General features: G+C 35.6%; 1 protein-coding gene across 1 annotated transcript; it reads right to left on the reverse strand.

Moving 5' to 3' along the window:
- Positions 1–14,591: 14,591 nt before the first annotated feature.
- On the reverse strand, positions 14,592–19,004 carry LOC145047680 (sugar transport protein 13-like). Its single transcript, XM_078996017.1, has 4 exons — positions 18,771–19,004; positions 18,090–18,412; positions 15,868–15,992; positions 14,592–15,795 (listed from the first exon to the last, which is right to left on the reverse strand). Exons 1-4 carry the CDS (start codon positions 18,904–18,906, stop codon positions 14,811–14,813), a joined length of 1,569 nt encoding a protein of 522 aa, XP_078852143.1. The 5' UTR covers positions 18,907–19,004; the 3' UTR covers positions 14,592–14,810.
- Between the last annotated feature and the right edge of the window lie 7,422 nt (positions 19,005–26,426).

Genomic DNA, 26,426 nt, shown 5'->3' on the forward strand with positions numbered 1-26,426 from the left:
ATTGTATGAAAATGTGTATGTTTATATAATTATTCAACAATTTTATCCATCACTATATAGAGTAGCAGGGTAAAATTGTTATTTTTTATCGGCCAACATATTCAGTCAGATATATAATCAAACAACATGGTTTCTTACCTGGTTAGAATTTATTACCCAGAAAAATCTTTCTGAGTCAACACTTTCTCAATCAGTAGCTATCAAACGGGGCCTAAGTGTCTAATATCATAAGTAAATTGGTATAACCTTTTGGAATAAAAGCAAAGTCATTTTTGGATTGTCCTCAACAACTAGAATTAGCTAGGAACAACTTTAGGAGTGTGAGGAAATAATTTGTTAATTTATTATTTGATTAATAAATTAACTAGAAATGGTTAATCATTAATTTATAATTAATTAGAAATTAATTTTAGATTAATTAGAATTAATTAAAGGTGCAATGATTGAATTACAGTTGTTTAATAGTTAAGCAATGAAGTCAATTGTAGAATAATCATGGCTTGGACAGTTTCTATAACGTCCCATTTTTTACAACCAAAATTTTCATTTTTATATTAGGTAAAAACATTGTTTCCATAAAACCAAGTAAAAAAAAAACCATGAGTGTCAAATACAGTTATCCCAAAAATGAAAATATCATAATATGCAAAATTACAAAAAATGTTGATGAATGTGTATAGTCAAGTCTTCGCCTTCCCGCTACTATCTAAAGTACTTGAAACCTATTTATGTCTGCAACTGTAAGCACCAAGATTAGTGAGATCCCCAAAATATCACACACAACAAAGCATAATAATCATCTATGGGTTATAAACAACCCTAGGACAATCATCAGCCCTAAATATCACATACAACACAGTAATATAAACAACTATGGGTTATCAGCCACCCTGAGATTACCAGCAGTCCTATAAGCTCACATCAACCCTATGAGCTATCAACAACCATGTTGATGATTAGTTGTCCTAGAATTATTAACAACTCAGATATACATATAACAACAGTTAGCAAATAAGATCGAACTGGCCTGATATGCATGCATTATGATATAGGTATTACATTGAGAAGATTCACCTCGCAAATACCAGACTAACACAATAACTCTCTGACAGTGAATAATGGTACTAAGAATCGCCTAATCATCAATATAGAAGTACCCTCTCAGTCTACACACTAAAATCCTCAAGTTGGCCAAAAGTCAAATTAGTTAAAAGTCAATGGTCAAAGTCAACCCCAACTAACCATCCATGTCATGGCAGCTACACGCCAAAAACAGTCGTGGTGATACTAGTTTACACGTCATAGCAAGTAGGATGTCATGTCATGGGAACTAGGCTCTTATAACTTAATCGATTAAGCTCTTAATCCTTAATCCCCATGAACCAAAAATCTCATATTTGAACCTTCTCAAGGTAAAGATAGACAAAGTTTCTAACTTTATCCATTAAGACATCCCAATAAGCCAAGATCTCAAATCCTAAGCTCTTAATGGTTGCACCTATTGCATGGACACCAAACTAAGCCATGAAAATATCCTTTCTAAACACCACCATGGTCTAGAAGTCTAATGAGGCACACAAAGGTTCTGTAGCTCACTTAAACTCCAATAACAAATCGATATGGACCAAAAAGCTCATAAAATGACCTAGAACTAGATCCAAAGATCTAATGAGAGAGATGAAGAGTTTATACCTCCAAAAGTTCAGTAATGTGATGAAGATGCAAGATCTAACATGGAACCAAGCACACAAGTACCAAAATGGACTCATTCTTCCTTCAATCTTCATAAAAGTGGCTTCACATACACCAAACACACATATGAAGGCTGCGAATTGGATGGTATATGATCTTAGAGGGTGGATGTTGTTAAATAAGGAGAACCCTTGGAGTTGGTGCTTTTTAATAAGGTCCAAACCAGGAGATCTACACTACATAAAATTTGGATCTTTAGCCACACATATTATATGTGGGTAAAAGTATAATATGTGTTGGTAGTCATTATTACCTACACATACATTAAGTGTAACAATGTGTATACTTATGCTTGTTGATATAGATCATTAATATCACATAGTTTATTTGTAGATATAGTGTAATGTATACCTACACATGTATGTGTAGCTACAAGTAGTAAATATGTGTAGGTAGAGGTATTTTGGTTTGTTTGGGATGTCAATGACATGGCTGATGGCTTGGGAGCTGATGTAACTGATGACACGGATGCTGGTGTGGTTGATGACGTGGTTGTTAACGTGGTTAATGATGTGGATTACACGTCATAAAAATATGTGTGGGCATGAGTATTTTTATGTTTAGGTAATATTTTTATGTGTAGGTATTGGTTATGATACGTGTTGCTAAAAATATATTTATATGTGGGTATTAAAAATGATATACATAGGGTAATACAAAATAAATGCATATATGTGTATAAATAGAAACATATGCAGTCAAAATAGCATTATAAATAGAAAATCCTCTAACGTAATAATTCAAACCACAAGAAATGACAAGTCTCAAAACTTGAAGTACTTAAACTTCCAAAAGATCAACTGGTCATGAGTAGCTACATATTAAAAAAATTAGAATGTTCATTCCATATCATCATACATATCAATATTTTCATCATGAGACTATCCCAACTAAGTGTGGTTAGATGTACCACACTTGGATGTATCACCATGAGATCGTCCTGATTATGTGCTAAGAGGAGGAGGCATGGTGTTTTTCTCAATCAACATTTGCTTCATAGCTACATGTTCTCTTTTCATTGTTTCCATTTCATCTACCAAATCATGGTAACTATGAATAGGGATGAGTATAGGCGGGTATCCGCCTTATTTAGCGAGAACCGAAACCGAAACTGGAACCGCCGGTTCTTAGAAAGTTAGAATCAAAATCGGAACCGCTCTAGGCAGTTCATAAATTTTTGGAACCAATCCCGGAACCGGGCAACCCGAAAAACCACAACTTAGTTCGATGTATATCGAATCAATTCAGAACAAAGAGAGACAAAATCAGATCAATATCTTCTAAACCAGTCTAAGTAACACATACATATTTATATGAAATAATAATTTGTGTGTGTGTGTGTGTGTATATATATATATATATATATATATATATATATATATATATATATATATATATATATATATATATATTCTAAACCGGTTACAACGGGTACCCAGCGGGTAACGGTTCCGAAAAAATGAGAACCAGAACCAGGACCACTTAAGGCGGTTCCATAACTTTTGGAACCGAAACCGGAACCACTTAAGGCAGTTCAAGTTCCAGAACTGGCAGTTCCAAGGCAGTTCTGATTCCAAAAGCGGGTACCCGGTTCCGATGCTCATCCCTAACTATGAAGCATATAATTCTTAGAAGAACCTACAGTGTTACCAGCGACAACAGGATCACGTCCCCACCCAAACAAAAGAACATAGCTTTGTCCAAGTACCTTTTCTAGAAACAACTTGTCACTCATTGATTCCAAGAAATTCTCATTTCTCATCTTTTTCATTTCTTCTTGTTAGCGTATAAAAATAAGATGAGTATAATAATTAAATTATTTATCAAATAATATATATCAAAGGTAGAAATGAGAAAGTAAATTTATATATTTTGCTGCCATATCTGCAGATTTCCAACCTTTTTCTTCATCCCAATGTGTTAGCTGCTAAGTCTCAATAATCAATATGACTAGATGAAGAATCCACATCATGTCCACGCTCAATATGATAGCGTATTGTACTCTTCGACCTATTTCTAGTCTTTATTTTTTGCTTTTTGCAAGCAACAACCTTCTTTTTTGCCATTTACTTCAAGGACATACAACTAAATAAAACTAACAAATAGTAGACCAAATTCAATAATAATAAATAATTCAATAGTTCAAATATTTTTAAAACATTACCAATTATTTTGGTTCACACCACATGTCACATAGATACTTATAGTCTTCTTTGCTACGAATGTCTGATGTAACATCCCAAAAATCATGATTAAAATTTTCATTTTTTAATCAAGAGGAATCGTTGTTTTCAAACAAAACCCAAATCAAAACCAAACGTTTACAAAACATTGTTCTCAAAATAGAAATCATATATCAGAGTGTCCTAAATCAGTATCATCAAAACCAAGAGGATCCGCATGATCACGCCTTTGCTTTCCTATGGTCATCTGAAGTACCTGAAACATAAAACCAAAATTGTAAGCTAAAGCTTGATCAATTCCCCTAAATTACCACCACTCAACATATAATACCATGCATATTGGGTCAATAGATAACAGACTGAATTATCCTTGAGTTCATAGCATGAGCCTGGCTTTCCTTCCAGCGCATAACTCTTATCTGGCTTACTCCTGAGCTCACAACATAAGTCTAGCTTGCCCTTTGGGCTCACAACTTATGTGTGGCTTGCTCCCAGGTTTGTTGGCTTCCGCACAAAGAAGGAACGCCTTAACCCAAACATACAATGTCGAAACATACAAAATAGATAACATATATCCAACAACATATAATCATATAACTAGTCAACAGATTAACAGGCAGATCCACAGATCACTATTGCATAACAACATCCTATATAATAGGACTCGATTCTAACATATCAATACAACATATTAACATTATTTAAACAAGGATAAATAACCACAGTGGGACGACATTGGTTTCTTCGACCCATAAGTACAGTGAGAAAAACTCACATCTCAGTCTGCATAGATAGTTGAATAGGATACTACTCCAAATATCAGCTCTATCAGTCACATATACATCAAATAATGTCCAATTTCAAATACCACTCAAAACACCCAAAATACCCTTAGTTCAAACATGGTAAAATCATGGTCAAAATCAAAAGTCAAAGAAATCACTGAGTCGACTCAGCTGAGTATGCTAGGCGTAATCAGCTTGTATGTAGGGCGTACTAGAAGCTTGAGCAGATTATGGGTTGTTGACCGCGTACGTGTAGTGTACCCTTTGGTATGCCAAATGTAGACATCATCCGACCACCTTTTCTAATAAGTGCTTATTCCATTAAGCACTTTCATCCAAAATCTAGATCTAGTCCTCAACCATAAAGTTTCCAACTTTATGATCTTGCATGACTATTAAGTGCTTAATACCAAAACCCTAACTTAATACAAGGTCTAAAATACTAAAGGGAATGCATGGAGGGGTAAGAACAACCAAGACTCCATTTTTATCACTCTAGACCTCCTAATGTATAGAAGGACAACTCACTCAGTCTAGAGTTACTAACACTCAAATAGAACAAAATATGGGACTGCAATGAACACAAAATCCTTGGCTAACAAGATCTAAGTAAAAATTCATCAAAATCATATATTTTTACTTATAAGTAGTGCCAAGTGATGATGTGATTTTGGATCTAAGGTTCTTCACTCTTCTAATATGGTCTCCTCTCCCTTCTTCCTCCTTCAAGATCAGAAAAATACATACTCAAGGCTCAAAGATGCTCTAGAAATGGATTAGGGTTTGCAAGGGTCGAATATGATGCTGGGGCTGATGAATGAAGGGAGCCTTGAGAGTTAAATATGTATAAATAATGCATACAACCAAAATATTAGGGTTTGGTCCATGCTACGTACGCCTAACGTATGCTTTGGTATGCCTAGCGTATGCAGACAGCTCTGTGACAACCCGAAATTTCTAGCTTATACAACCATTCAACTCAATCAAATTCAAACTTATTTCTGCTATCTTTTAGCACTGTTTAGAGTCTGTTTGAGTGTTCTAAACATAGTACATCCAAGGAATGAGTGTTGGGAAGTGTCCGTTGAAGTTTAAAACCAACAAACAAGCCATAAACCCCTTTATAAGGAGTTTACGACCAGGGCCCATGAGTTTACGGCCGTAAACTCATGGTGGCCGTAAACTCTTGGATATATATGAAAAACTTGTCCATTTTCCAACACTTTTACCACTTCCAAACCAAGAAATCAGGTTTTGCTTTCAACTATCATCAAGGATCTTCATTTTTCTTCAAAAAATGTAAGTGTTTATCCCTTGAATAGTTAATGCATCTTCTTATCTAGTATCACCCATTGATTCCATCCATTAACATCATCTTTTAGGTTAGATCTTCAAGAAACATCAAGAACATCAATAACACATTAGTTCTTTCGGCTGAAATCTACTCTTCTAAGTTTAAGAATCATAAGTATCCTCTTATATACTTGCTATCTAGTTAAAACTCTTGATTTACACCTTGAAAAACAAGCCTTTCCCAAGAACAACAAGAGTTTACGGCCAAGAGCATCTCCCTTGGCCGTAAACCCTTGATAAGGGTGCATTTGTGACCTTAAACCCTCATAAGGCTAATCATGGAACCTAGAACCCTTTCTCAATGCTTGAAAGCCCTTTAAAACAACCATATGCTCAAAATAGAATGAGTTTATGGACGTAAACACATATGGCCGTAAACCCTATGGCCGTGAACTCCCATGGACATACCATTTTGGCCGTAAACTCCTTAGTGTGGCCATACACCCTTAGTATGAAATCATATGTGATTGTAGCACTTCAATATTAGGGTTTTCTAAGTCCTAGGGTGTTTTCCCTTACATGATTAGTTGTATAAACACTAATCTTATACATATATGTGACATTATATGCTAAATAGGATCCGTGTGTGCGCTTAAGTCTTCACTTGACACCTAGCATCTTATACCACTCATTCATCCAAACCAATCACTACATGTGAGTTCATACCCCTTAATCCACCTTTTAAATTATTTTAAATGCTTTTATGGGGGTGATACAAGTTGAATCATTGTAGTTATTATATAAATCACATGTGATTAATAACTAGAACAAACAGTTAGATTTCTTATACTTCCAAACTGTGGTATCAAACATTTATTTCAAAACATCTTTATCAAACTCTTTTATGTTAAAACTATTTATCAAACTCTTTTAACTTATATATTGTCAAAAACATGTCTATATAGATATATTTATATAAGTAAGATTGAAAGGACTTTGGACTGATAACTCGCTTTATTTCATGTTCCTTGTTTGGTTGTGGACTTAGAGTATTAGGCTGTTTGTCTTAATGTTGTTTGAACCTTAGCTATATATTGTGTATATGTATATAGATATAAAAGATTTTACCTCAAGCTCAACACCTTTGTGTAGCAAAGGTGTATAAATCACACAGTCATTCAAACAACATTACTAGTAAACTATAATAGGTATAGTTTAAGATATTACTATTCACTATTTCTAATACAGTGAAACATACATGAGCCAGTTCATACATGAGTCAATACAAACTTACTATTATGAGAAACAGAAAGAACATACCATGATGAGAAACTAAGAGACCATACTATACAATATACAGAGAAAACATACTATACACTATGCAGAGAGAACATACTATACACTATACGAAGAGAACATACTATACACTATACACGCAGAGCATACTATACATATACAAGAATACTCTAACGTAAATGTGAGCCACTATTTCTGGGAATGGCATCACTACCATGTCTCGTTTTGTAACTAGAGTCTCCTGGAGGGAGAGCGTGAAATTGTGTATAGATCTATACTAGACTGACCATCCTACACCTTGCCGCTAGCTACAGTGGGACCTGCAGGTCTACGGGTGACGAATGTTATAACTTTTCGACGTATTTCAGCATCGTGTTTCCACTAGTCAATCAAGTATGGTTACAACATATCACATTTTATCTTAATAAATATTGATTTAAGGTAGTTAGTACAATAGTAGTTACTATATACAATACTACAATACTACATTATTTCCCTATTGCATTTACTTTGTAATCTTCTCACATAAACGATAATGTAAACTATATTTTGATAAGGATAGTTATAGCTGGGAAAAACTCATACTTTTACAAAGGAACAAACATACAGAACAATCAGGTCTTGGTAGAAGACTACATTTCAGTAGAAAATATAGGATTTTTTAGGAAGTACAAACATTTACAAATAATTACATTACATTGTTACAAACATTTGCTTCAAACTTATACAAACAAATGACACTAAATACTTATGAACTCACTAGCTTTAATGTTGATAAACTCTTTCAAAATAACTTGTATTCTCAGGTCATCAATAGACAGGTACCGATGGCAGGTTTTGAGAAGACGGAGCACTTTCAGACCCATCTTTATTTTTGATTATTCATTTTTGGTGTCTTATAAACAATACATAGAACACACTTGTATTGAATTATATTATTAATGCAATGGATGATGTTGTTGCTTGTTTACTATTATGCATTGTTGTGATACTGTACATGACGTCCTCTGCCCCAGAACATTTACGCCATTCCGGTTTTGGGGTGTGACAAGCTCCCAAAATTTACAAAAATGTCATTGGGACCAAAATTCAAACAATTCTCATATCAAGGGTCAAAATGTAAAATACCTAGAATCAAGATGTTATAATTCTCACTCACTTGAATCATGCTTCATCCTCAAAGTCTGCTGTTGTGAACAACTTAGGGTAATGCTTCCACATCTTTGCCTTGGGTTCCCAAGTCCATTCATAACCCTTCCGATGTTGCCATATTATGCTGCCATTCCACCACTGCTAACCACCATCTTGGGTGGATGTGGTCTTTCTAGTGTGTTTGGATTGATGTTTGGAGTGCTTTTGTTGTTGTTTTGGCCCAAGATCATAACCACCACCACCGTGAATAACCACCAACCACCATTGTTTGAGGTGGTAGTGGGTGGTGATCAACTCGATTAGACTTTAATTAATGTAAAAACTTAACTATTGGATTAATTGGTTTTGTGATTTGGTTAGAAACCCTAATTAGGGTTTATAAAACCCTAATTTTTGGAAATGTGTATTTTGGATTTGTCGGGACCCGCGTTTGGATCGTTGGATTTGGAAATTTGAATTATGTCCGACCACATTATAAGTTTGGTCTAGTGGAGTAATGGAATTAATGGATTAAGTCCTTAATTGGTTAAGTAGGAACACTTAACCCTAATCATCATTTTATGTGAAAACGCTAATTAGGTTTGGGTTCTTATTGGGCCATTTCTTGAACTAACATGTTGTGGGCCTTCGTGGGCCAAATGGGGAACATGTTTATGGATTAAGGAATTTATTGGGCTTTAGGATAAGGCCAATTGGAAAGGCTTGGTCCCAATTTGGAAAATTAGGCCATATATGGGCCATTATTGGGCCTTGATGATTTAGAGATATCGGACCATCGGAATGCCAAATGTTTGGGCTAGGATAAATGGTTGGGCCATAAGATAAGTCCATGTAGAGGTTTGGGCCCAATTTGGAAAATTAGGCCATATGTTGGGCCTTAGGTCATTGATTGGTTTTTTTGGGCCGTTAGAGTGTGTGTTGGGACCTTGGTTTTGGACCATGTTAGGTTAAGGGAAAAATAGTCTTTTTATCCCAAGCATGGACTTATGATTATATATTGGAACCCATTATTAATTGGGTGTCGTTTTGATGATTGACAGTTTGGGAATCTGTCAACCATCAGTTATAGTTTTATCCGCTAGACTTCAGCAGTGCGAGGTGAGTCTCCTCACCATACCAATGGGTTAAAGGCACCAAGGATGGCCCATTTTATGATATGTAGTACATTATTTGATTTAGTTTTATGTGGCATGATAGTTGGTTATATGTTATATACTATGTTATTTGTTTATGTGATATTTACATGAAAGACCATGGGGGAGCCCATGACACTTGGATGTAAGACCATGTAGGGGAGCCCATGACTTTTCAAGTAAAGACCATGAGGGAGCCCATGACACTTGGATGTAAGACCATGTAGAGAGCCCATGGCTTTCCTATTAAAGACCATGGGGGAGCCCAAGGCACTTGGATGTAAGACTATGTGGATAGCCTATGGCTTTCCTATTAAAGACCATGGGAAGACCATAACACTTGGATGTAAGACCATGTAGGGAGCTAATGGCTTTCCTATTTAAGACCATAGGGGAGCCCATGGCACTTAGGTGTAAGACCATCTGGGGAGCCCATGGAATCCTGGAGTAAGACCTCGGGGGGAGCCCACAACATCCTTATATGTTTATATGCTTGGCTTGTGCATGCTACTTGATTATGTGGCATGTGGTACGTTAGTTGTCTATGACAATATGTGATATGCTAGTTGTCTTTGTGATACTTGCATGGAAGATCCCAGGGGGAGCCCATGGCAGTTAGATATAAGACCATGTGGGGGAGCCCATGACATTCCTTATATGTTCATACGCAAGGTTTATGTGATTGATATGGCTTAGGTGGTTTATGTAGCTGTTATAACTAATATGGTTTATATAGCTGATATAGCTTGTATGATTTATGTGATTATGTGGACTGTGTGGGGTATGCTCTGGGGAACTCACTAAGCTTCATGCTTACAATTTTGTTTATGGTTTCAGGTAACATCGGTTTGGAAAGGAAGGGTCCGACTTGATCATAGCACACACACACCCGTGTTTTCCACAATATTCGATTTTGGGATGAACTCTGATAAATGTTTTTAATCAGAAATGTTTTAAAAAGATTGGATTCAAAAGATATATGTGTTTTGATTGTATTGAATAATGAAATTTTTACCCTTGATTTTTGGGTCGTTACAAAATAGTTTTGAAACATTTCTTTAATCGGAATAGAGATAACCTGCTGGCCATCCTTTCACCTTCCCCTACGATTTTCCAGAAACCAACACAACCACCAAACCTCTCTTCCCGTACTTTTTAGCGATCCAGACCCACTTTGTTCCCCCTTTGTAGTTCTTTTCCAACCCTAAACCTAGCGTCTTAAATTAAATCATACAATGAGCATACTTTTAATTTTGATGGTGCAAGTGGAATAGGATGAGAGAAAAGGGGAAAACAATATGATGAGTTCAGAAGGGCGAGTGATAGGTGGGATAGAAGGGGGTGACAACGATGGGTTTCAGGGTTTGGAAGGGGGTGGATTTGAACTGATGTTGTAGATGATCCATTCTTATGGGGTCGTCGGTGTTGCAGGGTCCAATGTATCCCCATTAGATTCTTATGTGTTGACTTTCTTATCATCGAATGGCAGGCCAAGAAGTGGTTATGGAAACCAGTAAATCACTATTGAAAACTGAAGCTCAAACATTCAACCACCTATTACATGAACTAAGAAAAAGTGAAGAAGAAAGGAAGAAAAAAGGACAATGTTATGTGAACAAAGACAAAGAAAGGAATAAAAGATGAGTTTTGTAAGGAATAGTTCCATATCCCACATCGTTGTTGGGGAAAAATAATAAGCAAAGATATTCTATAAAATGAGCGACAATCCCCTTCGAAACATAAAGCAGTTATGCTTTGGGTTGTTGGCTCCATTGGGCCAACGACTTCTTTAGAGTGGGCTGGAATGACTTGGTCTGAATTGGTGTCTGATTTGGACAGGATTTGACCAATATTGACCAATGATGATAAATTAATCCTCTAACACCTATTCATAGACGGTTAGAGGCCGCCAAGCGCCTAGGCGCCAATTAATCGGCCACTAGATCGATTTTTACAACATTGAATACAATTATCCCAAAAATCAGAGTATCATAATATGCAGAATCATAAAAACTGTCGATAGTGTGTACACTCAAGCCTTCGGCTTCCTGCGGTCATCATAAATACATGAACACATTTTAATCCACATTTGTAAGCACGAAGCTTAGTGAGTTCCCCAAAATATCACATATAACACATCATAATAATTATCTATGGGTTATTAGCAACCCTGGGATTAGCAACAATCCTAAATATCACATACATCATAACAATATAAACAAATATGGGTTATAAGCAACCCTGGGACTATCAACAGTCCTATGGGCTCATAGCAGTCATATGGGTTATCAACCACCCTATAAACTATCAATAGTTATGAAGTTATCAACAACAATAATCAACAAATAAGACCCAGCTGGTTTGGCATGCACATACTACGATATAGGTAATATAATGAGGATATTCACCTTGCAAATAGCATACTAACACCACAACTCTCTAATAGTGAAGCCTGATACTAAGAATGATCTAATGATCAATATAAAAGTACCCTATGAGTCTACACACTAAAATCCTTAAATTGGCCAAAAGTCAATTTGGTTAAAATTCAACGGTCAACGTTAACCTCATCTTCCTTCCATTTCATGGCCACCTATAGGCCACGCCGTGGAAGCTACACCATAAAACAATCATGATGATACCAGTCTCCACGTTGTGGCAAGCATGCTGCCATGTCGTAGGAATTGTGCTCTCACAAGTTAATGAGATAAGCTCTTAACCCTTAACCCCATGAACCACAAATCTTAGATCTGAACCTTCTCAAGGTCTAGATGGATATATTTTCCAACTTTATTTATTAAGATGTCCTAATAACCCAAGATCTCAAATCCTAAGCTCTTAATGGTTGCAACTAATACATGGACACTAAACTAAGCATGAAAGTCTCATTTCTGACCACCACCATGGTACAAAATTCAAATGAGGCATACAAAGGTTTGGAAATTCACTCAAACTCCAAGAATAAGAAGATATGGACCAAAAAGCTTATAAAATGACTGGGAACTAGATCTAGAGATCTAATGAGAATGGTGAAGAATTTTTACCTCCAAAAGTTTAGGAATGTGATGAAGATGCAAGATCTAAGCTGGAACCAAGCACACAAGCACCAAAATAGACTCCTTCTTCCTTTAATCTTCACAAAAGTGGCTTTACACACACCAAACACACATATGGAGGCTATGGTTTTGATGAGACAGGATCTAAGAGGGTGGAGGCTGCAAAATAAGAAAAAACCTAGGAGTTAGTGCCTTTAAATAGTGTACAAACCCAGAGATCTAGGGTTTGCACCAAAATAGGCGCCATGTCGTGTCCAAAATCTTGCCATGCTATGTCATCCATTACGAGTGCGCACCCCATTTCGACGATGCCGCGTCGTGACACCTAGTGTGCCACTCCGTAGCCAAGCCAAAGATCCTCAAAATAAGATTCGTAATTAAATTCAACTCGAAAGAAATATACCTGGAAAAACGGATTCTGGAAGCCTTCCTTAGCTAATAAGGATAACCAAATTGAATAAGATAAAATAGGAATATTTTATTATTCATATTAGGGTTTATCCTGGTGATCCACCAACAATAAATAGAGACCCTAGGCATACATTTTTTGGGGGTAACCCTCTTGAGTAGTAAAATTTGAAAATTCTCTCATCTTTCCTATCTCCTGTTCGTTACTAGGGTTTCTAGAGTATTAGGTGTGAATCATTGAGGCATCCATACTTTTGTTGCTTGATTTCCAAAGAATACTTGAGAATCAAGAGTAAAGTACTTTCAATAATACTCAAAGGTATGTAATTCAATCCTTGTGACTTTCGATTATACCTAGTTTAATTTATAGTTTTCATAGTATGTTGCTATTATGAGAAAAACCATAGATATCTAGGTTACATGTGCCCATAAAATAGTTTTATGTTTCTGATACGTATTTAATTTTTTTTGTAACCTAAAAAACGCATTAGATATCGTAGCTCGTGAAGGCCCACCTGTGATTTTATTGGCTATTTAGGTCACTTCTTAACCTTATATCTCATTTTCAAAGTTGATACCAGATTTTGCAACCTTTTGCAACCTCATTCAAACGATCAATACACATGAGTTTCCCCATTGCAATTCAAGGTTTCCTTATGTTTAATTAAGAACAATTGTTTTCGATCTTTTGAGCATACAATTATTGAAGATTGTTCCATAAAGTATGAACATAAATACAGTTTTAACGTACAATTTATTGTTTGTCTTATTTTCTCTTTTAATAAGAACAATTTATTGTTCAAGTTTTCTCCATGAAGTATGAGAATGAGTTTTCATACTAATATAGTTTAGAATACTAATCATTAACAGTTTCCATACTAATATAGTTTAGAATACTAATCATTAACCCACTGCTGATTGCTAAATATACCCACATACATGTCTGAAAAATATTTCACTTTGCATATGTTATATTCTTAGGTTTATCAATAGCAAACACTTACAAATAACAACCTTTCACATAAAGTCTTGCATTTTCAAACATGATTTAAAACCATTCAAATTGAGAATCCTACTTATATTAGCTTTGGTCATTCAAACAATTCATCACCAATCAGAGGGGCTCTGGCTTCCATATTTTTTTCATAAGTAACCTTTAACTATTAAACTTTTTATATATTAAGCCTAAATTAATATGGAAAACCTCAAAATGAGAGTATAACGCACCATACCACCAATGGTGGAAAAATACAAATTATTCGCTAAATATACTGGAGACATAGAACAAACTTCACATTCTTGGAAGAAATCAATTCAAATGTACCAAATCACAAAAGGGTTATTGCCCAACAATCAAACAAATAATTGAATTTTGCATCCAAATTGCCTTATTCAATTACAAATTAAAATCACGAGTAACTAAATCATGCACAAAAATAAAAAAACAGAAGGCTAGATCTTTTTTTTTTTTTGCTTACTTATAAACCATTTGTCACAAAGCAACTTGTAAATGCAAATTAAGGATACACCATGTCACAAAGCCATCCGAGTGTGGTAAAATTCATATAAGAAGAAGGTCAAACAAGATTAAAATTTAAAACCTAGAATTGTTTTCTTATTCGGTTTTTTACTTTACCGACTAAAAAAAATAAAAACAAAATCATAAACACCAACTAAATTATACTCCATATTCCATAGCTTTTATTTTTGTATAGCTTTACCCTAATATTTTCACACCAACAGGCCCAGTCTCTACAAAGGCCCAACAAACCCATTCTTCTTTGCCAAATCATCATGATGAACATACTCATCATCATCATCCATAAACCTCTTCCACAACCAATGCCTCTTCCACACCCTCTCCGTCATCTCTTCAATCGGAATATTCTTCGTCTCCGGCACCAAAAACCACACAAAAATCGACATAATCAACACCCACCCCGAAAAGAACAAGAAGATCCCAAACTTAAAATGGCAAAGCATCGACAGAAAAGCTTGAGCAATCACGAACGTAAACACCAAGTTTATACACACAGTAATACTCTGCCCGGCTGACCGTGTTTCGAGCGGGAAAGTCTCACTCGGAATCAACCACCCTAACGGCCCCCACGACCACGCGAACGCCGAGATAAACGTACACACCATGATCACAACCAGAACAGCGAAACCAGTGCTGAGGTTATCCGAGGTTTCGGTGACTTTGATTCCGAGGATGATTGCGATTACAACTTGTGCGAAGAACATCTGGACTCCGGCTTCCAGGAGAAGAATCCGGCGACCGAGTTTGTCGACGGAGTAGATTGATACGATCGTGGAGAGGACGTTCACGGCGCCGGTGATCACGGTGGAGTAAAGAGAAGCGTCGTTTCCGAAGCCGAGCGTACTGAATAGCACCGGCGCGTAGAACATAATGGCGTTGATGCCGGTGAATTGTTGGAAGAATTGTAGGGCGATGGAGATGATGAGTGGTGGTCGGTTCTTGCGGAGGAGGAGGAGGTTGCGGAATGGGTGTTTGACTTCTTTAGCGATACGACTTGCTTCAACGAGCTCTAAATACTCCGGTTCCACATTATCAGTTCCTCGTATCTTTCTAAGAACAGCTTTTCCTTCTTCTAATTTGCCTCTTTCGATCAAACTGTTTGGTGTATCAACCACCAAGAGTGCGCCCACTGTCAACATCAACGCCGGGATTCCGGCTAACCCTAGGGAGAGTCTCCACCCCCAACCACCTTCAATCCTGTGAATTAAACCCAATAAATAAATGTTTTGATAATGTAATTGAATATATTTATTTATGAAATTAACTTACTTTGCTGTTCCATAGTTGACGAGGTTGGCGAAAAGAATCCCAATTGTGACATTAAGTTGAAACAAGATGTTGAGACCTCCACGTATTCTTGTGGGTGCTATTTCCGATAGAAATACTGGAACAGCCTGAAATAAAATCATTAATTAATCACACGTTATGATTTGATTTTGATTGATTCACGTTTATTTGCCAAACATTTTTCAATTATTATCATGTACTCGAACTGGTTCATTACGTATCAGTTTTGTCATATTTATATAAGATATTATCGATGTAATAATTTTATGACAACGTGCAACTATGCTTTTAGCCTTTTTTAAGATTACGAATTAAAAATTTTAAAACTAAAAACTTTAGTTCAGGACGAAATTAATCATGTGTAATTATTAAACTTTAGAAATGCCAAGAAAGTTGGAATGGAGAAGATCGACGGATATATATGATATGATCCTAGGATAAGAAAAGAGGATATGTTGTCATCCGACATAAATTGAAAGATTAGATCGTAGTAATATCCAAAGCATGCCAAACATGCACTACGCATCACTATTTTCAATTTTTAAACAAAACACATGATTCAACTTTTTGGGATGGGACCTTTTTATCTTATCTAATGCTATATGAATTAAGGCCACGGACTTTTTGAGGATAAATCTCGTTATATTTATTAAAGTTTGAAAAATATGAGGTGTAAATCCGTATTGCATTTATTGTTTGCTTCAAAAAGTTGTGTAAACAACGAGATATACATAACGAAAATTAAGTCGTATAAACGTTTGGTTTGCTTTCGTTGAACTTATCTTATAATATATATAATAATGCTTACGTTTTGTCTACCGAAAGCATCAGAAGATTCTTTGGTTGTAGTATCCAATTTTTTTTTGAAAGAAAATATGAAAAAGATAACTAAGTTGACTTAACTAGCATACAAAATTTATTTTATTTTTGTTTTCCATTCCATTTATATCATTTTTGACATTTTAAATGAATAATCAGAGCTGTCTTTCTTTAAACCAACACGTAGTGGTTGGGTGGACCACATGATATGCTTCCCTAAAGACTTGAAAAAATTTCTTTGCTTTATTTCAACTTTGTGTATGGAAATTGGAAAATATCTTTTCATTTAATGCATAACTATTATTGTTAACTTCAGCTTTGTGTGTGAGAAAATATATTTTTATTTAATGCATAATTAATATGGTTATTATTGGATATCATTTTTTTGGAGTAAACTGAGTAGATGAAATGAACGATAAGGAATACAATTGACATCATAAAGAAAAAAACAAAATAACAAAATGTGATATTAGATTTTATATTAGTGTTGTTGTTTTGTATAATAATTAAATATAACATATACGTGTAACGTATTAAATACATTATTAAATTATATTTAAGATAAAACATGGTAAATCCTTTTAAAACTCATAAAAGATGATATCAAGAAAACTACTTCTAGTTATTTTTGAAAAACAAATTTACAATTTGATTAAAATTTTGAAAAAAATTACAAAGATAATGTTCATTAAAAATATTTACCGTACATTATCCATATTTCTTTTCTTGTGCAGAAAAAAAAAAAACAGTAATAGATAATTAATGCTTTACAAGATTAAATCCAGAAAAGAATGAAACTGTTCATTCGTCGATTAAAATAAACAATTATTAAAATTTAATAAAATTAAATCATTGTAACATGCATCCTCTTAAAGATCGGAACTTGCATAAGAATAATTTATTATTTATATTATCTTTAATCTTGAATTATCCGTAATCAACTTACATGTTAGAATTGGATTTGTTTATTTTCCTCTTAATTATAATAATGGCAATGAAGATAATAATATAATACTATTTAAAGTCGAGACTTAAAAGTACCTAATAGACCATCACATAAAAGAATCAACTTAAAATCACCATTGTTGACTATACCCAAGATGCTGATAGATTGAGAATCTGAATTTGTTGAAAAATATACTATTTTGTATCAACTTGAAATTACCATTGTGGACTATTCATGATGATGATGATGCATTAAGAATCTGAATTTGTTGAAACTAAATTATTTTGTTTCATACCCCGTCGACAAATCCAAAATCAAGGATTTATAGTTTTATACTATACGTTAAGCAAGCTGTACTAATTTGTTATTAGTTTATTAATCGTTAATTTTTAGTTATTGAAAAGACAAAATAAAGATTTTGAGGAATCGAACAAATTACCTGATTAGCAAAACCAACACCACAACCAAGCAAAATCCTCCCAACAATGAGCATGGCAAGGTTTACAGCAGCGGCATTGAAAATAACTCCGAAGATGAAGAATACTCCGGCAATCAACATAGTCAGCCTTCTTCCAAGTCTCCTCGTGGTGTAAGACGCGAAGAAAGTTGCTGTCAATCCAGCGAGATACAAGGAAGAAGTGAATAGTTGTAAGCCTTGATTGTCATATTTGCAGTAATTACTACCAAGTTTGCCTTCCTCCGTCTTCCTATAAACCACCGGAAAAAACTTCTTCAAAAAATCCGGCATCGCCGTCACTCCACCTGTGCAGATCACATTCAATTTTTGTGTTATTAAAAAAAAAAAAAAAACGAGAATCGTTACGATCTACCTACCTAACACTCTAATTAACAAAAATTAACATAATAATAATTGAATTAGATATTTCAATCGGATTTCACGTTAAAAACGATCGATGTCGAATATGTTAATTGTTGAATGCCGGATCTGAACAATCATTCAATCAAAAACTAAATTGGGGAGTTAAGCAAAATAATGATATTGATCTGATTTGATCTTTCCTTTAATTAGCCAAATAAGGTGAAAATCAAATCCTCATTATCGTATTCAGAATATGATCTGTTAATGAGATTTGAGAAGGAGAGTTTGATGTCTTTTTACCTGAAACGCCGACGTCGTAACCAAACATAAGGCCGCCGGTTGCTGCCATAATGCATGAGATGATGACAATAGGCGTGATTTTGGCCTCAAACTCTACTCCTCCGGCGGCGGCTACCGCTAACCCTCCGCCAGCCATTACGGTACGATAAAGGTGAAATCTCTAGATGTGATATTTCGATAAAACAAAGAGGCGATCACTCAGGATTAACTCTAAATTGAAAACTGGTTTATCTGTCTAACGAAAGGGTTTAAATAGGGAAATTTGGAGAAGTGAAATACGTATTGTTTGTTTTCACGGGATGTGGGGTCCACCAATCAAATATTGACATCTGTACTTATCATCTTTTTTTCCTCTTTGCCGGCTCAGACAGTCGTCACACAGATTCTGATTTCCTAACTTTCCTTATATTACGCTCTCGCCAAATTTTATCTGTTACCAATTTATTTTTCCACATCAATAAATAGTTATTTTTATCAAAAATTAAATATCTTTGTTTTTATTTATTTTCCTATTTAGGTTAGATAATTCTCTCTTAATATCTAATTTAGATTTTTATCCAAATCTTGACTACTGGATAGGAAGATAACTAAAAATAAAAAATAAAAGATATTTAATTTCTATTTTATTTACCAATTCTAATTTTAAAACAATTGCAAAAACTATTTTTAAATCCTTTAACTTAAAAAAAAAAAAACATCTATTGTTTTTTCAGAAGTGTTATCGAAGGTACTCAGCAATGTCGGCATTTTATAGGGTTTCTAATCACAATTTTATAAGGATTACTTTGACGCATTGATTCACATGTTTGAGGACTCTTCGCTAATTTTTTATCATTATAACCTATGAATTATTTGAGTTGTACTTTGTTTTATATAAGCGTATGTCGACAAAAAGATTTTGTCAACGATATCTTTTGTATAAGCAAATTCTCACATGCGTATTGGTATTGTATGTGATAGTTAAAGTGTATTCCATATATCAAGCAAATTAGGTGTAAGGTGTTGATTTTGATTCCATATTTATCGTATAACCCAAATTTGTCAATGGGGAGTTCATGGATGTTATTTTGTACTTAGGAAGAATGAAGTGAATGTTGTTCTTTTCATGGTTTGTGTAACTGAATGTTATTGTATATTGTCGGTTGTTCAAACTGTTGTCCAAACAAAAAAAAAATGCATGAATCATATATGTTTTATTCTTTTCGGTGGATTGAGACTTTTGGCTCCATTCATACACAGGAGGATTTTTCTTGGGATAGATTCCTAATATTGTTGTTGATACGAAATGTAATAATTTATCAAATTCAAGTCACAATTTCCACTATAAGGGGAAGAATTGTAGTATTAAAATTGCTAATAAATCTAGTGATAATTTAAGTAAGAATGTGGATGTTAAGAGTATGGAACACAAAGAGAAGTATGGGTTGAATTCAAAGGGAAACATATGGGGTTTGAGGGCATGAAAGGTGAAGAGGACATCAGGAGGATATTTGGTATTAGGCACCTAGTGAAGTCGACGAAGAGCTTATAAGACAAGTGTTGTTGCAGTAAAAAACAATGCAGAAAGCAGAAAATTTACACTAACTAACCTTGTTTATTTGATTTGCGTTTTTACCTTTGGACCCAAAAACAAACAATGACAATAATCAAGCAAGATGGAAGTAGATAGAGCATAACAACATATTTACATGATTTAGCAAGATTGCATACATCCACACCAAAAGAGAGAGCCTTTTGTATTAGGTTAGACAATTGTCCTCACTTTTTCCTCTATAATTCGTAATGTTTTCACACTCTAAACCCTACATCTCTTCACTAAATATTACATAACAATTAGTACATGGGCCTTTTAACTTTGGCCAAAACAGTTGGGCCAGAAACCGAAGTCACTGGGTGTAACATCTTTTTTCCCATCATTTCATATTTCAGGTCCGTTGGCCAGATGTTGATTGTGTAAAGGCTTTAAGTTAAGGAGGTAATGTTTAGACATTTTGGAAGGAGACAATGATGATTATGAGATCTAAACTTTTGAATTGTGTTTTGGGCCGAAGGGTAGAACGGGAAAAAGTCATAGGCGGTTTATTGCATGAAATATGGATTTTTGTTCGAGAAGTTTTTAGTACAAGATATTTAGATAGGGTTGTAGAGCTCCTCAATACATTTTGTGGATATAAAGAGCGCTGAGAACAAAGTTGGAACGAATAAGTTACGACCATTTGAATTTAGGAAGATTTTTGGGTTAGCCGCGTACGTCGGGCGTATGGGGAATACGCTGGGCATACTAGGGCATCCCTAGTACACTTGGCATACTAGAAATATGATGGGCGTATACGATTAGTTCCTAAACCCTATTTTCATGGCTTGAGCCCTATTTAAGCTCCTTAACTTCCCCAAACCCATTACATTCTCAGCCTCCACCTCTCCAACACTCTCCTTGAAACCGTAACTCTAGTTTGAGCCTTATAAGCAAAAAGGTGTTTTTAAGTGCTTTGGAGTGTTCTTGGTGCACCTTAGATAAGAAGGAACTCATTGAAGAAGTGTTGGTTGCATTAGAGCTTGTAGATCTAGGCCTTGTTCACCTTGATCTTTCTTTTGGAGGTATAAAGTTTGAATCTTGATGACTAAATTGTTAACTTTAGCTACTTTTGGGTGTTATGAGCTTTTGGTCACTTTAAGTGCATAAAGTTTAGATCTTGAAAGTTTGTGGAACTTTATCCATCTAAACATCATATTGCTTCAGATATGAATGTTGGAGACTTGGACTTGATGAATTAAGTTGAAAAAGATGCATTTTTGGTCCCGTCACCACATCGGGTGCGGCGCGTGCCTCCTCGGTAGTCAATTGGGAGGCTCGAATCCTCACTACTAAAGCCTCTGTCTTGCCCTACCAGCCATTAGTAATGGCGCAGGGGCGTTGGGACTGGCGCTGCTGCTGGCCCCGCCACTAGCGCTGCTGCTGTCAATCTTGGGCAATCGGCCTTTTTATGGCCCTTCTGATTGCAGTGGAAGCAAATCAGGTCTGATGTCTGGAATGTAGGGGTGGGGGTAGTATAATCCTTGCTAAAGTTCCCAGCCTTGCCGCACTTATAGCAGCCCGATGACCCCAATCTACAAGTCCCCTCATGTGGCCTGCCACATTTCCTGCAGCGACTTAGGTCTGGCTGGCCCTTCGACCTAGTGTCGGATCCTTTGGGCTTCTTCCCCAAAGCCCCAGTTACATGCCCTTCTTCCTGGTGGGTTTTGAGCATTCTAACACTCCTATGGTGTACATGTAACCCTAGAAACCTTGGATCTATGTTTTCTCTAATATACATTCAAATATGGTTTTTCCAAGGTTCTCATTCTAACTAGCATACCATGGGGTACTTGTAATATAAAAATTAGTAGAATGACATAACTTTCTTGTTGCTTGGATTCATAAAGACCTTGTGAGCCTAGCACCCCAAATGTGATGCCTCAAATGCGTCAAACAACTCCACAACTCTTGAAATAACTTGAGAGAAGTACACTTGAGCACAAAATTCGGCTATCCCTCACTTCTTGTGTCTAAGATGTCGATTTTGCTCCATATGAGGTTCCTTATATAGTGTGTCACATGTAGGGTTACACCATGTAAACCCTAATGTGCATGTCTTTTCATTTCCCCCATGATACATGGGTTTTAACCTCCATGGAGCACCCAATGGGTCCTAGAAAAATCTAGTGAATCATGAACCATAAGCCCACTATATAAGAATGAAAGATTTACATAATTAATCCCCATATATTTAATTAGTCTCTTTTGATCACAGAATTAATTCCAAATTAATTCTTGATCAATACTAATTAAATAATATGAACTCATATTAATATATTATAGTATATTAACGAATCATAAGTATCCTTATTCTCATTTTGTCTATCCAATTGTTGAGATGTCATGCAACCCAAATGGACCATGCCAAGCCGGGTCAAGTACATACAAAATATAGTTAGGGACTTAGACATCTTATCCAATAGTCTCCCACTTGGATAAGTATAATAACTATATTTACAGGTATGACTTCAGGATCCGACCAACAATCATAGTTCTTTCAATGTCTCGCGGAACTAGGATGATGCACCATTTAAGATAAGTGATTATATAATCCTCTGTTCTAGATATCAGCCGGACAAATACATGGAACAATGTCGTACTTATTGTCCAACAGTTTGTTTCCCGATTTCCGATTTGTTTGACACAAAAGTAAACTGAACACATCAATTTGGTTATGACCAGGCCTGACACAGAGGTCAAAACAAAATCATCGAGGGGCCCAGATATCGCTTTTAATCCCCTAAGGATTAAAAGGAACATATAAACTTTGACTTATATGCTTATACTAACTACTTGTTGAATCATACACAAAAGCACATTTTCTAACATCAAGTTACTGATGCGTTTTCTTGCAATCAATGCACAACCAACTCATAATCAACAACTCATATATCTAGGTTTGAAGACTTACATGATATTACCATCTCACGATCACTCGAGATAAATTCCATGAAGTGATACAAGTGAGCGTGGGTTTAATCCAATACTCAGAACTTATGAGCACTCATGAATATTGTAGCAACTTTTGCTATGTCTAACACCTTAGACATCTACAAGCCCAATTCATAACAATCTTGATTCATACCTACTTCCAACATATGACTGACTGTGGAGAGTTTGAATAAAGTAATTATTCTGGAAGTCAAAACATGAAAAATTGAAACAATAATAAACAATTGAGACAAGATAGCAACACTTTACTTATAAATAAACAAAAAATTTTATTTAATCATCAAATGTCAATTACATTTTACAAGTTTCAGAAATAGCTATCTAATCTGTAAAGCTAATATCATCCTTCAGCAGAATGCACCTCGCATGTTGCAAATGCTTAACCCTATATAGTCCCTTCGTGAGGGGATCTGTTGGGTTCTCATACGATGATACCCTCTTTGCCACGAGGAATCCTTCTTCTAGTTGTTGTCTAATGAAGTGGTATTTTCTGTCGATGTGCCTGGATCTGTCGTGATCCCTTGGTTCATTAGCTAAGGCAACTGCACTCTCATTATCACAGAAAATCTCCATAGGCTCCTTAATAGCTGGTACAACTCCAAGGTCTCCAATGAAGTTCTTTATCCATATTGCCTCCTTTGCCGCCTCGCTTGCTGCTATGTACTCTGATTCGCAAGTTGAATCGGCTACTGTTTCTTGCTTGGAACTTTTCCAAGTAATTGCTCCTCCATTTAGGGTAAAGACCCAGCCCGAATGAGAGCGGAAATTATCCCTATCAGTCTGGAAGCTAGCATCACTATACCCCACTACTCTCAAGTCATCACTCTTACCAAGGGTAAGGACCCAATCCTTAGTCCTCCGTAGGTACTTGAAAATATTCTTCACCACAGTCCAGTGAGCCTTGCCAGGATTCCCTTGATATATGTTAACCATGTTTAAAGCAAAGGCCACATCAGGGCGAGTTCAAGTCATATCATACATGATTAAGCCTACAACGGAAGCATATGGTACTCGAATCATCTCAACTGTTTCAGCCTCTGTAATCAGGCTCTGAGTCTTACTTAGTTTGGCATTACTCTGGATTGATAAGTCACCTTTCTTGGAATCCTGCATGCTGAACCTATTTAACACCTTATCTAAGTAGGTACTTTGACTAAGTCTAATTAGTCTCTTACTCCTGTCTCTCAGTATCCTTATCCCTAGAATACTGACGGCTTCTCCAAGGTCCTTCATAGTAAAACACTTACCAAGTCAGGACTTAACCTCCTATAAGGTTGGGATGTCTTTTCCTATGAGTAGTATGTCATCCACATACAATACCAAAAAGCTAACTATACTCCCACTAGCCTTAACATATACACAAGACTCATCCTCGCTCCTCGAAAAACCAAACTCTTTGACTTTCTAATCAAAACAAAGATTCCATCTACGAGATGCTTGTTTCAATCCATAGATGGATTTCTCAAGCTTACACACTCTACTAGGGTGCTTTGCATCGACAAAAACCCTCTGGCTGACTCATATAAACATCCTCAGCCAACTTTCCATTAAGGAAAGTGGTTTTGACATCCATTTGCCATATTTCATAACATGAAATGCAGCTATGGCTAGCATAACTAAAGGATTTTGAGCATTCTAACACTCCTAAGATGTACATGCAACCCTAGAAACTTTGGATCTATGTTTTACTTAGATACATGAAAATTTGATTTTCCAAGGTTCTTAACCTAACTAGCATGGCATGGGGAACTTTGAAACATAATAGCTAGTAGAAGAACATACCTTTTTGTTGCTTGGATTCCTTGAGAACCTTCTGAGCCTAGAACCTCAAGTGTGATGCCTCAAATGTCTCACACAACACCCCGACACTTGGAATAACCTTGAGAGAAGTTCACTAACACCTCAAAATCAGCTAGCCCTCTTGTTCTATTCTAGTGGCCGATTTTGCTTGCCATGGAGCTTCTTATATAGTGTGCCACATGTAGGATTACTCCATGTAAAGCCTAATGTACATGGCTTTTCATATTCCATGATCCATGGGTTTATAACCTCCATAGACTATCCATGGAGCAACTTATGGGTTTTAGCTTAATTCAATAAACCATGGAGCATTAGCCCACTATATAAGAATGGATTATTTACACAATCAACCCCATATATTTAATTAGTCTCCTTTTGATCACTTAATTAATTCCAAATTAATTCTTGACCAATACTAATTAAATAATATTATCAATATATTAGAACTTATAATATATTAATAAACCTTAAGTGTCCTTTCTCTCATTTAGTCTATCTAAGTGTTGTAATGCCATGCAACCCAAATGGACCATGCCAACCGGGTCAAGTACATTCCAGAAATAGTTATGAACTTAGACACCTAATCCAACAGTGTACCACTTGGATAAGTCTAATAACTATAACTGCAAGAATAACTTCAGGAACCAATCAGCAATCGTAGCTCTTTCAAAGGTCTAACGGAACTGAGATGATGATGATACGCAATTTAAGATGAGTGATCATATAATCCTTTGTTCTAGATATTAGCCATCCAAATACATGGAATAGTGTCTTACTTATTGGCCAACAATTCGTTTCCCGATTTTCAATTTGTTTGACATAGAACTTAATTGAACACATCAATTTAGTTCGGAACAGGACCGATACATAGGTCAAAACAAAATCATCGAGGGGCCCATATATTGCTTCTAATCCATGAAGGAACATATAAACTTTGACTCATATGCTTGTTCTATTACTCGTTGAATTATACACAAAGGCATGTTTTGTTACATCGAGTTACCAATGTGTTTTCGTACAATCAATGTATAACTAACTCATAGTCAACAAATCATATATGTAGGTTTGAAGACTTATATGATATTACTGTCTCACAATCACTCGACATAAATTCCATGATGTGATACAAGTGAGCGTGGGTTGAATCCAATACTCATAACTTATGAGCACTCATGAGTGTTGTAGCAACTCTTGCTATGTCCAACAACTTAGACATCTACAAGCCAACTTATGACATTCTTGATCATATCTACTTCTAACATATGCCCGACTATGGAGAATTTGAATAATATGATATAGCATAACATAATTATTCTGGAAGTCAAAAC

The sequence above is a fragment of the Lactuca saligna genome, chromosome 5, assembly GCF_052625555.1.
Source record: "Lactuca saligna cultivar CGN05327 chromosome 5, ASM5262555v1, whole genome shotgun sequence".
In the NCBI taxonomy this organism is placed as follows: Eukaryota; Viridiplantae; Streptophyta; class Magnoliopsida; order Asterales; family Asteraceae; genus Lactuca; species Lactuca saligna.

What these genes read in the sequence shown, in the direction of transcription:
- LOC145047680 (XM_078996017.1), bottom strand. Translation starts at nt 18,906, where the DNA reads ATGGCTGGCGGAGGGTTAGCGGTAGCCGCCGCCGGAGGAGTAGAGTTT. An exon ending in TTACGACGTCGGCGTTTCAG is followed by an intron (nt 18,413 to 18,770) that starts GTAAAAAGACAT and finishes TGATCTGCACAG; the next exon opens with GTGGAGTGACGGCGATGCCG. An exon ending in GTCAACTATGGAACAGCAAA is followed by an intron (nt 15,796 to 15,867) that starts GTAAGTTAATTT and finishes TTTAATTCACAG; the next exon opens with GATTGAAGGTGGTTGGGGGT.